This window comes from Sphaeramia orbicularis, chromosome 18 (assembly GCF_902148855.1).
Source record: "Sphaeramia orbicularis chromosome 18, fSphaOr1.1, whole genome shotgun sequence".
Taxonomy (NCBI): domain Eukaryota; kingdom Metazoa; phylum Chordata; class Actinopteri; order Kurtiformes; family Apogonidae; genus Sphaeramia; species Sphaeramia orbicularis.
This window is the reverse complement of record NC_043974.1, coordinates 37457640-37473612: the sequence shown is the minus strand read 5'-3', so window position 1 is coordinate 37473612 and position 15973 is coordinate 37457640. Positions and strand designations below refer to the sequence as shown.

At 36.6% G+C, this 15973-nt stretch overlaps 1 protein-coding gene across 1 annotated transcript; it reads left to right on the top strand.

The window, feature by feature from the left end:
* The first annotated feature begins 51 nt into the window (after window positions 1–51).
* Window positions 52–11870, top strand: ap1s1 (adaptor related protein complex 1 subunit sigma 1). Its single transcript, XM_030162117.1, has 5 exons — window positions 52–221; window positions 2537–2715; window positions 8939–9047; window positions 9419–9556; window positions 11027–11870. The coding sequence occupies exons 1-4, from the start codon at window positions 132–134 to the stop codon at window positions 9533–9535; spliced, it is 495 nt and encodes a 164-aa protein (XP_030017977.1). The 5' UTR covers window positions 52–131; the 3' UTR covers window positions 9536–9556; window positions 11027–11870.
* The last annotated feature ends 4103 nt before the right edge of the window (window positions 11871–15973 follow it).

Here is a 15973-nt window from a genome sequence, read left to right as displayed (position 1 = left end):
TACTCAGGGTAGGACGGTCCTGCTCAGTACGCATGCGCACCAGGAGGCGGAATTGGTGATCGTAGCAGGGAATGGGCTCTGTAGTCTCAGGCTGAACATTATCAGACACAGACATGGACTATCAACGTTAGATGCGGTGTACACGTTTACGTGGTATCAGGTCTCGTAGAAAGAGAGTGCTTTTGTTACGTCGTGACGTCCTCGAACAGTCCAACAAAATGGTAAGTTATTATTTCTCATTCGGCGAGAAAAGGAAAGAGCTAGCTGCTAGGCTAAAACTAGCAAGGTGTATGAGTTCAGGAAGTGTCCACCTGCGCACCTGGCTTCTGTCAGCATAGCAAGCAAGCTAACAGGCCTCTGCAAAGCTGGAGGCGAAATGTTACTGCTCAGATGAACTGTTTTACGACTTGACAAAGAAGCCGATGAGCCTGTTTGGCTGGCGACAACTTCATCACATTTAGTGCTGTTTAATCTGAGAATTACATACATTTTCAAGGGGAATATTCAAGTGAGTGCCAAACCTCCTTGGCGCAGGTAACATATTCAGCCCAGGTTGTACTGGTTAACAGCACTGAGGGTACTTCTCATATTGACTTATAGGGTACAGGTTCCATCAGAATGTCAGATAACAGAACGATCATTACTTAGCATTATTTTATGGCTTGCTTTAAATACTCATAGATTGTTCTTGTCAGTTTAATTACCAAGGTGAGAGAGAAACACCACTTAATTTCTCTGTATGTTCTGTGCATTTAGTTAATTGATAACAATCTTGACACATTTATTCTCAATCTTTGAGAGCAAGGTGGAAACTTATTCAAAGAGATGAAACTCACTACATGTGTGTTCATGGTGACATCTTCATCAGCTCTTTACAGATTGTGGGATAGAGTTACCATGACATAACCTGAATGACTTTTGGGTGTGTTGTGTTTACTTTTGTGTATTTTCACAGTCTGATAGTTCATTTGGCCCACCTTGCTAAATAAAGGTGAAATTAAATACATAAGTCAACCAGGTTTACCTCAAACTGCAACTTCTTGAATTGTGAAATTACCTTTTAAATTCACAAACTTCATATGTGTAAATGAGGCTGTAATTCAAATCAAATCAAAACATTATTTGTCATTGGCTGCAGTACAGTTTTTTTCTGTAATAAGGTGCCAAGGGGGACAACTGGACATATGTACATATGAACACATAACCAGCTTAATAACAGGAATGTGATGTGATCAAACAGAATCCAGTCCCTTTAGATAACCTGAACCTGATCTGCACAGACATGTCACAGTAACTGTAATGATATAGAATATAATAGTAGGCACTGTAATATTAGGAGCATGTTATAAGGACATACAGTATAATGTGATATATGACTGACAGGTACCTCCATAACCATGTTTACTTCCCTAACTTCTACTGGTGAACTAACTAATAGCATAGACAGCCAAGCAACTGATCTAATCATCTAGTTTGTTTCAATTCAGCTGTGCCCTGCTGGTGACAAAATGGAAAGTAGTGAAATAGTTTTCTAATAAATCCATGAGAAAAAACTATAACAAGTTTTTTGCAGTGACGTACGCTTTATCAGGGATCAGTTACCCTGGTCCTCATGAGCCACTATCCTGCATGTTTTAGATGTATCCCTCTTCCAAAACACCTGATTCAAATGATAAGTCTATCTTCAAGCTCTGCAGAAGCCTGATGACGACCGTCAGATGTGCTGGAAGAGGAAAATATCTAAAACATGCAGGATAGTGGCTCTGGAGGACCAGGGTTGCTGACCCCTGCACTATATGGACAAAAGTATTCTAACACATTAAATTCAGGTGTTTCTTGGCTACAAAACAGTAATGATTAATGTCTTAATATAGTTTTATATTGTGATAAATATCATTGCATTGGCTAGTTTTGTTTAAATTGTTGTCTCTGTGCCCAAATGCCTCAGAGATGGTTTTTACTTGATGTTTATATCTCAAAACAGCATGAACTGGACATCTTACAGCTGTAGAAAGGATGTGTTCCAAACTTTTTGTCCATATAGTTTATAAACATCAATATTTCTTTTAAGTTTAATTAGAGATTTTTATTCCTGAGATGTAAAGAAAGCAGGTGGTTAGTTGTGGTAGAAAATAGCTTTTTACAGTCAGAGCACAAAAAGCATTTTTGAAATTTTGAGGCAGCACGTTTAAGTCATGACTATGATAGTCATGGATATACAAATAAAAAATGTTGAGAGAAATTAAGTAAAAACCATCTCTGAAGCATTCTGGAAGCAAGAATGACAATTTATAGAAGACTAGCAAATGCAATGACATTTATCACAATATAAAACTATATTATGACATTTTATTGGTTTGTGTTCCAGACCCCTGTTAGAAAAGAAACACCTGAATTCAACGTGTCCCAGTACTTTTGTCTATATAGTGTATCTTGCTTAAGGTACAATGAAAATAAATGGCATTAGTATTTATTGGTTTAGGTCCTCTTTAATGCGTCTCTTGTTTTGTCCTTTCCTGTGTTGTGTGTGCTCTAGATGCGTTTCATGCTCCTGTTCAGTCGACAGGGAAAGCTGCGGCTGCAGAAGTGGTACACAGCGACAGCCGAGCGAGACAAGAAGAAGATGGTCAGAGAACTGATGCAGATAGTGCTCGCTCGTAAACCAAAGATGTGCAGCTTCCTTGAATGGAGGGACCTCAAGATTGTGTATAAAAGGTGAAGTCCTATATGTTTACCTGTCCTAAACCCAGACTTTTTGCATCTTTTGTGCTGTATGTGTTGGCCTTTTAACCATACTTTTTCATCTTTGGCTGAATTTAGCCAAAATTTGACATTTAACCTGTAAGTATCCCAGTCATAACTTTTAAACAAACTGTAAGTTGGCATGTAGGAGGAGAATGCCAGGAATGGAAAAAGTGTTTCCTGCTTGGCATATTACATTGGTAGTGGTGTATCATGATGTTGAAATAAAAGTCGATAAAGTATACACTATATAGACAAAAGTATTGGGACACGTTGAATTCAGGTTTTTCGGTACTAACGGGTCTGGGATCCAAAATATGGAGTCACGAGCTAAAAAAGGATGAGAACCACTGCCATAGATACTCATTGGTTTGAAGTCAACCATGGATAGCTTTTGCATGAAAGGTAGTTGTTCAGAGTTGTGATCCCTTGTGGTGGTATGTTCTAAATATTCCACTCGAAGAATCACATGCCTCTAATACCACACAAGATGGTATTGAATAGTCAGCATGGCCCTCAAGCCTGAGACATCAGGGAGTCATGGGGACAAAATTCTTTCCCTTCTTAAAGATACAAGAAGATCAGTCCATCCCTGAATTTTTTTAGGTTCAATACTTAGAGAGAACTTACTAAAACTATTAACAACATCCTCCATATTACTTATAGCTGTACGGAATGAGTACGATGGATATTAAATTAATGAGGCTAACAGTTATTACAGGGTTCCCGCGGGGTCTTAAAAGTCTTGAATTTACAAATCTGGATTTAATACCTTAAAAAAAGTCCTTAAAAGGTATTAAAGGAGTGATATTTTACTTTTTTAAACAGAATTATGCATTTTAAAACATATACTTGGGTCTAAATTCTTCCTCAATTAAACTCCACAGAAGTTGTGCTGAAAAAAAAAAAGATACCAAACATGGGTATAGTAAACATTTCTTTATGTAGTGTATAAAGGCAAAATCAAAAGTACTCAAAAACGGCCAAAATAGGCTCAGACCCCTTAAGGGTTAAGTTCTGTATTTTGCAAATACTCTGTGTAAGGTGGTGTTCTTTAGGCAGGCCTTTTGTACTAATTTGAATACAGTTAAAATGCACATATTTTGTCTTTATGACCTTCATCTTTTGTTCTTAAATAATTAGATGGTACTTAATTTTAAAAAGCATTCATGGATTCCTCCTTTTGTACTGTTTTATAATGAAGCTTTGTAGCGCCGCATTATGTAATAATGGTGCAATATGTAATGTAATAATTTTTCACCTCATTATGTACTAACACCGCATTTTGTAATCGCATGCCGCATTTTGTAATAAAATTCTTGAACACATTTGGTAATAAACTTTGCTGCATTTTGTACTAACATATACGTATTTTGTCCTCCAAATTTCAGTGCACCAGTAGGTTTCTTGTTAGTAGTAAGTAGTGCAGCTTTTGCCTATAGTTTGCAAACACATTCTCCATTATTATGAATACAGTTACATTTGATTTAGAACATCCAACTATTTTTTTTTTTTTAAATAATTCTATTTAAGCTGAAACACTTACTGTTGTTCCACTGATACGATGCTTTTTCCAATTAAGGCATCAATTTTGATGGTTTATTACATAATGCAACAAATTATTACATTTCCTTTAAAAAAAAAAAAAAGTGCTACACCCACATTTTGCAGTAACTGTTGCAATATCTAATAAGTTCTTACAAAATGTGTTCAAGAATTGTATTACAAAATGCAGCGTTATTACATAATAAGGTGGAAGATTATTACATTATTACATATTGCACTGTTGTTACATAATGCAGTGCTACAAGCTTGTTTGCATATTTACTCTATTTCTAACTATTGAGACTGTTAAACTTGGTAAATGGGCACTGATCTCATCTACTCAGTGTCTTCTACAGTGCTGTGCAAAACTTAGGCTTCTTTTAGCTCTGTTGTTTTTGCAACCTTGTAATGAGCATGTGTCTTTATTTCTAATTAGAGATATGCAAGAAATAAGTGCATAATCAGGCTGATAAATGAAGTTGTAAATTGTAATTTCATGGATCTTGTGTCTCAAGGGAACATGCACAGAACAACCAGCTCGGTCTAAATGAGGATATTTATTTGACTAAAATGTGTAAATGTGAATTATTTACTGCATTTACGAGCATTTATAAATAGATGGATCAGGTGTTGAAGAAATCAGAGCATTAAGTGTCTTTCCAGAATGTGTTTTATGTTGGCCAATAGGATCCAAGGTGTCCAGTCTTATAGTTTGTAATCTTCAGAGTTTTGGTTGAAGCTTTGATGGCTTATGCAACCTACATATACAGTTGTGCTCATAGGTTTACATACCCTAGCAGAATTTGTGATTCTTTGGCCATTTTTCAGAGAATATGAATGATAATACAAAAACTTTTCTTTCACTCATGGCTAGTGGTTGGGTGAAGCCATTTATCATCAAACAAATGTGTTTGCTCTTTTAAAATCATACCAACCACAGAAACTATCCAAATGACCCTGATCTAAAGTTTCCATACCGTAGTTCTTAATCCTCTGTATTGGCCCCTTTAACATCAACGACAACTTGAAGTCTTTCATGGTCGTCGTGGATGAGGCGCTTTATTTTCTCAGATGGTAAAGCTGCCCATTCTTCTTGGCAAAACGCCTTCAGTTCCTTTAAGATTGTGGGTTTTCTTGCATGAACTGCATGTTTGAGACCTCCCAAACTGGCTCAATGATATTGAGGTCAGGAGACTGAGATGGACACTCCTTCACCTTTACTTTTTTCTGCTGTAGCCAATGACAGGTCGACTTGGCCCTGTGTTTTGGGTCATTGTTATGTTGGAACATCCAAGACCGTCCCATGTACATTCTGTCAGGGTATGTAAACTTATGAGCACAGCTGTATTAACATTTACAAATATGTTGTATTTATGTGGCACAGACAGATGTATTTCTGCCTGGTCTGGTTATGTTGGGATATAAATGTATACTGTACAGGGTGTCAGTGAAGGTTTTCTTTGCACACAAGTCTATATTGTAATTAGGGGTGTGAGAAAATATCAGTTCCACAAAATATATCGCAGTATTTCATTTCACGATACTGTATCAATATTAAAAAATACTGTATCAATATTTTTTAGGTATTTATTCAAACATGGTGGGGGTTCATTTTGTTTTTTGGCTCTTTTTGTTTATCAAACTCTTTCCTTTCTATATTCACATGGGTATTTTGCTCTGTTGTTTGTATAATACAAAAGTAGTATTGGGATATAGCAGGTTATGTATAGTTTTTTGGTTTTTTTTTAATTGATGGCACAGTTTTGTTAAATAATGGTTATTTTAATCATCCTAAAAGTAGTTTTTACTGTCTGAAAGACGCAGATGTCAGTTCCTTTGTTGGGATTACATAAAAATAATGTTATGTTGGATGATTCAGGGAGCAGGATGTGTAAACTTTATTTACTCAAATCCTGCACTTTAAGTTTTTACAGAGAAAAGTTTTGGGACAAAAGCTAATTTTGTTTAGTATTTGTGCATATTACTGGTGTAATTCAAATTTTCCAAGAAATAATCTTCAAAAAAGGAACCTAAATTAAAAAAATATCGTCACCTTAACAATATCATGATATATTGTATCATGACCGTATTGTATCGTCCCAGTATTGTGATTTGTATCTGTATTGTTTCTGTTTTTCTATATTCTTATTCTTATTTTTATTTTTGATATTTGCTTCTTTTAACTGTTTACACCAACGGAACCAAGACAAATTCCTTGTAATGTAAAAATTACTTGGCAATAAAATCTGATTCTGATTTTGATCATATCGCCAGATTCTTGCCAATACACAGCCCTAATTGCATTATTGTCCTGTATGTTATCAGCTGTAGTTCTCATGTGTAGAAGAAAAGGAGTTGTTTACAGTGCTAACAAAAGGCATGGTCAGATGCTAACTTTTTAAGTTCCTTGAAGTTGATAAGAAAACCAACAGGTGAATTTGACTCTGAGGCATCTATGAGACCCAACTTGCACATGTGTTTCAACAAACAAGGATCAACATCTGTAAATGGTTCATACCAGGCAGGGACCCTGGAGTAAGTAGAGTGACTTATTTATGAAGGTGTGACTCCAGCTAAAAGTATTTCATGTACGGTGACTTGTTAGTAAATGCAAGATAGATTCATACATGAGGAATGCATCTTGGCAACTACAGCTTAAACAGCTGAACTAAATTATTTTGCTCCCTCATGTGCTTTCCAAAACCTTCTATTTGAAGCCACTTTCCTCTTACAAACCCAGGGCTCCTCCCATCTTGTTCTTTATATGTAAATTTATGTCATATCCAGGGTTCTCGCTGCATGGGTCTTAAATCTTAAAAGTCTTGAATCTGGAAATCTGCATTTAATACCTTAAAAAGGCTTTAAAAGGTATTAAATTTGATATGGTAGGTCTTAAGTTATGTTTTCAGAAATTTCTTTGCTGGATTGTGTTCAAATGTGTCTGAGAAATGTCCAAACTAGAAAGAAAGTAATGTTAGTCAACTCAGTTCCACCCGACAATTTATATCTCTTCTGTCTTCGGCCAGAGATCCTTTCGTTTTGTTGCATCAGATGATTGGAACTTCCTTCAAAACTCCTTTAAACTTTCAGCTGTCCCATCACTCCGTATGTTTAAACAGAAACTCCAACATTTCCCAGTTGACTGTTGGATGCGTTGACTCCCTTTCTGCTCTCTCCTCATACACTCTAGTAGTTATTTATGTTGTTTTTAACTTCATAGTCTCTTCCCCATTGGTTGCGAGTCTTGGATTCATCTGCACTGTTTCCTTTTATCTGTTTTTCTTTAGTTTTGTTTTTGTTTGTTGGGGCCTCTTGCCAGGTCATCATTGTAAGTGAGAAGCTGTTCTCAACTGATTTTACCTGGTAAAATAATGTACTGTATTGAAATTTGGAACAATTATCGCTAAATTTGGCAGGTAGTCAGTGATCAGGTGAGGGAAGCTCACTTTCACTTTCTCACAGTTTTATCTACAGAGCTATGTAACCCACCACGTCCTCCACATACAGGTCCATCACATTACTTTTAGAATTACGTTGTCATGCATGACGTAGCCCATGTTACAAAAATTTAAAGGGAAGGATCGGTCTTATGGATCGGTTGCTTTTACGTACTGGTCCAGCTAAAGAGTTGATATTGGGGCCGATATCCAATCCTAGTATCGGATTGGTGTAACCTTAGTAAGCTCCATCATAGGTCAGTGAACCTGTTTACATGCACACTAATACTCTGATCATTATCCGAATTCTGGAGTTGTCAGATTATTCAAGTGATCATGTAAACAGGATAATCTCATCTGTTTTATCAGATAACAGCAGTAATCTGATTATGACAAATCAGATTAACACACTTGGATTTCTCCCCAATACTTTGATGTCTTCCTGCATGTCTACAGGTTAATCTGATTTATTTAGTTCTTTTACATCTGCACATGTGCAAAAACAATTAAAAATCAGAGAAAACAGAAGTTATGTAGTCAAACGTGAGCAAAAGACAATTACAGGAAGTTTAATTCTACCATCACTATATACGTACATACTCAAAAAAAAAAATCTGATAGTTGACTGTAGCGTCTAAATCAGGGTTTTTTGATTATCGCATGTAAACGCGTCCGATCTGGTTATTACAATTATTGGATTACCCCCATTTACCGGATTTTTATGGTCATGTAAATAGGATAATCTGAATCTGAAATCTGGGATTTTCCCCGATATGCTGATGTCTTGCTGCATGTATACAGGTTAATCTGATTTATTTGGTTCTTTTACCTCTGTGCATTTTCAAACAATTAATTTAAGTAATTAAAAATCGTAGAAAACATGAGCGGAAGACGACAACAGGAAGTTGGATTCTACTGTCAGAATCTAAGAGATCCAATAATGGGACTGGAACGTCTAAACCAGGGTTAAAGCTTATCGCATTTAAGTGCATGTAAACGCCTTCAGATCTGATTATTCCAATTATCTGATCACTAACAGTTATCAATTTTTATGGTCATGTAAACATTCAAAATGGCCGTACAGATGCTAATTGGTGTTGTCACATTAGCACCATCCACTTCTTTATGCAGTGTATTTCTGTCACGTTAAACTGATGCTAATACAGTTATTTTTTGTGTGTGTGGTTTTTTTTGTGTGTTGTGTGTTCGTGCAGGTACGCCAGCCTGTATTTCTGTTGTGCAATTGAAGAGCAGGACAATGAGCTGATCACACTGGAGGTGATCCACCGCTTTGTAGAGCTGCTGGATAAATACTTCGGCAGTGTAAGTCGCACCTCTGTATGTGGGGGCGGGGCTTGTTCCTCATACATTCATTCTTTCATATTGTTTTACTTTAGTTTGTGGATGGCTTGGTGGTGTGATTTTTTTATATCGTTTGTTCCATGTGTTTATAATTTTATTACAGTGTCTGGGAAAAACTCAATAAAATTTCAATTCCTCAAAAACAATTAATGATGTCCACTCTTAAACACCATAGTGTCATTCTAACATAGACATTTTATCTTCAGATTAATGGAGGAATTTCAGCAGAGTTCCGTGTTATTGTGTTAAATTGCTTAGTTTTACAATGGTAAGGAAAAACCTGTATATTTGTAATAATTGTGTGGAAATCCCCGCTGACTTGTATGTGGCAGGTGTGTGAGCTGGACATCATCTTTAACTTTGAGAAGGCTTACTTCATTCTAGATGAGTTCCTAATGGGAGGAGAAATCCAGGACACCGTCCAAGAAGAGTGTCCTCAAAGCCATTGAACAGGCTGACCTGCCTGCAGGAGTAAAACTAAACAGCTTCTACACAGAAACAGAACACTGTACACTAATCATATGTGTAGACAACAAGGTTCAGCACTGTTCCCACGTTTCTCCGTTGTGGATGCTGGTTCTCAAACTGGTTCCAAAGCCTTTGTAAAACGTTCCACAATGACTGTTTTTCATCTGCTCTTGAATTTCTTATCACACCATAATGTGTTGCTTTTTCAGACCTTTTAACCACTTCACTGTGTCAGACATGTTTATGATGACCACCCTTCTCAACATTAACATTAGTATCCACAGAAGTTTTACCTCCACTGTCATCACAGGTTTTAGTGACCTTCAACTTCTGCTGCTTCTACTAATTCTACTTCTACTTCTCCTGCTTTTTCTGCTTCTCCTATTTCTTCTACTTCTGCTTCTTCTCCTTCTGCTGTTTTTTCTTCTACTTCTCCTTCTCCTCCTGCTTTTTATTCTACTTCTGCTTCTTCTCCTTCTGCTGCTGCTTTTTCTTCTACTTCTGCTTCTTCTACTTCTATTCCTTCTGCTGCTTTTTCTTCTACTACTTCTACTTCTCCTGCTCCTCCTGCTTTTTCCTCTCCTTCTGCTTCTACTTTTCCTTCTGCTTCTTCTCCTCCTTCTCCTCCTTCTGCTGCTTTTTCTTCTACTTTGTCTACTTCTCCTCCTTCTGTTTTTTCATTCTTCTGCAGCTTCTTCTTCTGCTGTTTCTCCTTCTCCTCCTTCTTCTGCTTGTTCTACTTCTGCTTCTTCTTACTTCCCTTCTCCTTCTCCTCCTCCTTTCTGCTGCTTTTTCTTCTACTTCTACTGCCTCTTCTACTTCTCCTTCTCATATTTCTTCTACTTCTGGTTCTTCTACTTCTCCTTCTGCTTCTTCTCCTCCTCCTTCTGCTTCTTTTCCTTCGTCTTCTGCTTCTTCTCCTTCTACTTCTCCATCTGCTGCTTTTTCTTCTACTTCTACTGCTTCTTCTGTCTCTTCTACTTCTCCTATTTCTTCTTCTTCTGGTTCTTTCACTTCTTCTTCCTCCTGCTCTGCTGCTTCTTCTGCTTCTTCAACTTCTACTTCTGCTACTTCTACTTCTTCTTCTGCTGCTTTTTCTTCTACTTCTGCTTCTCCTGCTTCTCCTCCTTTTTCTTCTTCTCCTTCTGCTTCTTCTTCTACTTCTGCTTCTTCTTCTACTTCTTGGTATTCGGCCAGTATGTTAATTCAGAGCAGCGCCCTCTGGTGGTTTGATTGACAATCACTCATTCCAACATAGTGGACACATGGAAATATAAACACAGTAACACTTGGTTACACTAGCAGCAGACGTGCCTATTTCCATACATTAAAAATGATCATAAATGGGCCTTAAAGTTATTTGTACTAATCAATGTTTCTGTACTCTACCTCTTATTTGTCTGGTTATTTTAAAATGCAACTCAATCCCTTCCTCTAATCATCACTATTTTTTTTTTTTTTTTTTTTTTTGCAGGAAGACGAGTCACCCCGGAGCGTGTTGGAAGAGATGGGCTTAGCATAGTACATGGCGCCGGTGTGACAGACAGTAGATACAGCAGGAGAGGGCAAGACGAGTGGGCGTGGGACAGGATCTGGGACTGAAATATTGCTCAGGCTGACGGCATTGGCCTCGGGGACCGACGCGTTTGACTTGGGGGAACGGATTTCAGACGGGGAATTTTCCACCGTCGCTTGACAGGCCCTTAGCTCTGTGTGTATGTGTCCAAGTGTGTGAATGTAATGTTACATATCGGGGTCGACGGGAGGGAGGGTGGGGGCGGTTTGTGTGTTCTGAGTTTGAAAAAGAGTGCTATAGAATCCAGCTTTGCTAAGATAAACGTGTACAGCATATACTGGAATCCCATTCGCAGTGAGGCGGGTATCGGTCTCAAAGATACAACGCGAAGTTCAACACTAATCCTTTTTTGTGCAGTTTTATCAGATACCGAGTGTCCGCTACGACCAGGTTTAAGAGTTTTAGAACGGGACATAAGGACAGGGCGTCAAATGAAGGATAAGACTGGTGTTATTCTGGATTATTATTGTCAACAAATCTCATAAACCACAGCCACAACAACACGAGAGGATGCAAATAAATGCTTTTTTTAATATATTTCCTAATATTTTTCTTCTAGAAGTATTCAAAAAACAGTCACTTTGAATGATTTACCGACTTGAATTGTTTTAATTGCCTGCAGGTTCCAAAGGTGTCTAAATTCATCATCCATTCATTACTTTAATAAATTGTCCAAAACAACCCACTGCAAACTATTTACACTAATAATATAATAACAATGTCAAATTAAAGGAAAAAAATTAATAATATCCTCCCAGTCAGTTGTATATTTTAAGAATTACAAATATCCTTCACTGTTACCATCCTAATCTGCTGAAATTAAAAACCAGATGGTGCGTTCAAGTCCACTTTATAAACTCAGTCTACCTCACTTTGCACCACAACACACGGTACATTCAGCCGCACCGTTTTAGAAAATTAAAAATCCATGCATGAAATGGCCACATTGAGGTTGTTTGAAAGTGGACCAGCGTCAGCAATTTGTCCAGTCTCGTCACATCACATCAGCACCTTTTGTACTTTGTGTCTACTTCCTAATAAACTCTAACATTGGGCAGCTGTACCAAAACCATGAACATACAAGACCCTGCCCAGTTTCTTTGACCCTTGAGTTTACTGACTGTCCTTGTTTCTGGTTTGTTAGGTCTGTTACAGCTTTTTGGAAATACAGGGTGTCCACAAAGTCCCTTTACAATTTTAAAAATGTACAAAAGCAATTGATGAGATATTAATCAGATTGTTCTATGTGCTTAGTCATTATCAACGTTTTAGTCACATTGCATTGGTCCATTTTTCTTAAAAGAGAGATCAATTAGTACAAATGGTTACCTTGACCTTTTGACTAGGGCTGGGTGATATGGAAAAAAAATCATATTTTTTTCATATCAGATATGTATCATTATATAAAGAAAGTCACTATTTTGTCAAGCTTAAATTTTCCATTATAAGATAGTTGTGAAGACATTTTTGATTTAAATATGAGTTGTTTTCTATCAGAGATTGAACATGACAGATGTGCTGAAGTACATTATACAGTTGTTTCAGAGAAATAAAACAGAACGTGTATTTAAAACTAAACGAAAAGTCTGACCAGCAGGCAAAAGCTTTCAAGATTTAAAAGAGAACACAAACGAAACAGACCATCTTCACGAATGGCTGTAGCATGATTGGTTCAGTTAATTAAGATTGGCTGTTCTTACATCTGTCAAAACATGGATGAAAGAATTCTATTGAAGTTGCATCGAGCACGTCTCATATTTATATTGACAAAAAGTTATTTTGCGATATATTTCGTTATCGTTTTAATACCCGCCCCTATTTTTGACTGAATGTGTCACCATCACTGGATGACCACCACCACATTTTGGACTGCATGTTGGTAGGGTCTTAAATTGAACCTTTCCAGAACAGTGGATTGGAAGAGATAGTTCAATTCCCTCATTCCACCTCATTCAACAGATTTTCTTTCAATGTCGTTATGTTAAAGATATCGTCCGACTTGAAGCAAAAGATCGTCAATACCATTGACCACCATTGATGAGGCTATGCTACACCCAACGTGGCAAAAAAAATCCAGTACCGTCTTGATGCGCTTCTGCAACTAATGGTGCCTTTCAAGGGATGATTTGAGTCGCACATGTGTAGAAGCATTTATCTCCATCAGCCATCTTTGACGACTCGCTATGGCAGCCTCGCCAAAGACAAATCACAGCTGTATGAGTCAAATTGTGTAAAAGTACAGAGACTTTACCTTTAAGGAGTATCTTTCTAGCCATCAGAAGTGATTTTGAGAGTCAATATATATGCCTACTTTTGGTTTCTTCAGTTTCCATGCCGCTAATGTTAGCCTGAGAACCTATCCAGCTGACAAATGTTTTGATAAATCTGGGGGAAACTAGCGGTGGAGGGTAAGGGTGAGGGTGCCGTAGTGAGTTGTTTGTCCTAGTGAGGTTGCCGTAGAGCACAGGTGTCAAACATGCGGCCCCGTGGGCCAAATCCGGCCCGCCAAAGGGTCCAATCCGGCCCGCGGGATGAATTTGTGAAATGCAAAAATTACATGAAGATATGAACAATCAGTGGTGTGAAAATCATTTTAATTCAGGTTCCACGTACAGACACATACAGTCCAGTTAGATTTCAAGGTGGTCAGATGAGTAAAATATTGTCATAATAACCTATAAATAATGACAACCTCAAATTTTCTCTTTGATTTTTTTGGTGTAAAAAAAGTAAAATTACATGAAAATGTTTATAAAATGTGAATAACCTTAACAAATATCAACAAATGGAAATATCTTAAGAAAAGTAAATGCAATTTTACCAATAGTCTGCCTGTTACTAAATGATTTGTGCGATTGTAATGCACATGTGTAAATGATAAACTGATAAAACGAGGCAGAATATTATTAAAATTACACTTGTTTTTCTTAAGGACAATTCAAGTGTTCATGTTATTCAGATTTTTAAGGAAACTTTGTAGATGTAAACCTGATCATAATGTAATTTTAATTTTTTCACTGTTATTATTTTACTGGTTCGGCCCACTGGAGATCAGATTGGGCTGAATGTGGCCCCTGAACTAAAATGAGTTTGACACCCCTGCCATAGAGAGTCGTCAAAGATGGCTGACAGAGATAAATACTTCTACACATGCACTTATCACATCTTTTGACAGTGCCCATGTACAGGTGGAAAAAAAACTTCAGGATAAAATCATTTAAGATATGCCTTTATTTGTCCCCCAAGGGGAAATTCCAGATCTACTTTTAATTTTGTAATAGTGTCCACAGACTTATCTATTCATTTGCTTTTGTAATGTATTTGTTAAATTGTTGAGAGACTTTATGGACCCCCTGTACTTTTATGGTGTAAACTCAAACCTACCTTCAATGGGTTCATCAGTACTCTCATTAAATTTAACATTTGGAAGTTTAATTCCTGCCTGTAATCAGTCGCATTTTCCTTTCAGATTTTTTTCTTCTTTTGGGCTGTTTTGCTGTTGGCCCATCTTCGTCCTATTGTCAGTACATTGATTTCAGTTCTTATCTTCCACTTCATCATGTGACTCCATCAACCCGTCTATGCTACTCAAATCACTATTGAGGAAATGCAGGACATCTTTGGGACTGTAGTACCTTTGTAGTCATCTGAAATATAAGTTTATGAATTTTGAGTCCAATTATTCCTTCTAAACATCACGTTAAACTTGAATTTGCACAATAGATTAACCTTGAAATTTAGTGGTAAATTCTTCCGTTTTTTTCTTGGTGCTATATGCATTATGTCTACCGTAGTGCAAACCACACTGTTTATTAACCCTTTAACCCCTAATGTGTCTGTGGTGAGCATTCGGAATTTGTTGTAAAAGCTGCTGTGAGTATGTGCTTGTGTTTTTTGTTTTTTTTCCTTCAGTGGTTTTGTTTTACTGTGTGTTTTAGGGTCAAAACAGGATGGAATAACAGAAAAAGACAAAAAGAGGAATTGAAGTTTGACAGGTTTTTACTAAATAAGGCACCTGGAATGTACCTCAGTAAGAAGTTTGAATTTTGGCCCAGTAGTTTTTGTTTTGGGCTCTTTTGTTTTTGTTTTTTTTTTTTTTTCTAAATTAATCCAGCTGCTTTTTGGCACGTGGTTGAGCTCCAAAAAGCAATTACTTGGTCAAAACTTGGTAAAAACAAAATGTAAAAAAAAAAAGAGAAAAAAAAGGAAAATCACAACATTTCAAACAACAGTAAAAAAACAAACAAACAAAACAAAACTGTGTTTAAAAACTTGCTATAAAAAATAAGATCGTTTGGGCTTTTTTTTTTTTTTTTTAACACAGTTTTCTTTGCTTTTGTTTTTTGTTTGTTTTTACTGAAAACTGTTAAAAACTTACTATAAAAAATAAGACCGTTTGGGCTTTTTTTTTTTTTTTTTTTTTTTTTTAACAGTTTTCTTTGGTTTTGTTTTTTTTGTTCATTTTTTACTCCTTGCTTTTAATGAAAACTGTGTTTAAAAACTTACTATAAAAAATAAGGCTGTTTGGGCTTTTTTTTTTTTTTTTTTTACACAGTTTTCTTTGGTTTGGTTTTTTCTTTGCTTTTACTGTTGTTTGAAATGTGATTTTCCTTTTTTTTTTTTTTTTTTTTTTTTTTTACACTATTTTTACCAAGCTTTGACTTTGTAACTGTTTTTTTGGAGTTCAACCAGGTGGCAAAAAGTAACTGGATTAATTAAAAAAAAAAAAAAAAGCCCAAACGGTCTTATTTTTTTAGTAAGTTGGTCTCACTCACTGCTGTGCCCCCCTCCCCTTTACACAGATGGTGGGGTGTGCTCTGAGCATGCTCAGATGTCTATGGAA

Excerpts from the sequence above, each read along its gene's own strand:
- ap1s1 (XM_030162117.1), top strand. The coding sequence starts at position 132 with ATGCGGTGTACACGTTTACGTGGTATCAGGTCTCGTAGAAAGAGAGTG. Across the intron at positions 2,716-8,938 it reads CTCAAGATTGTGTATAAAAG|GTACGCCAGCCTGTATTTCT; the intron begins GTGAAGTCCTAT and ends GTGTTCGTGCAG. Across the intron at positions 9,048-9,418 it reads TGGATAAATACTTCGGCAGT|GTGTGTGAGCTGGACATCAT; the intron begins GTAAGTCGCACC and ends TGTATGTGGCAG.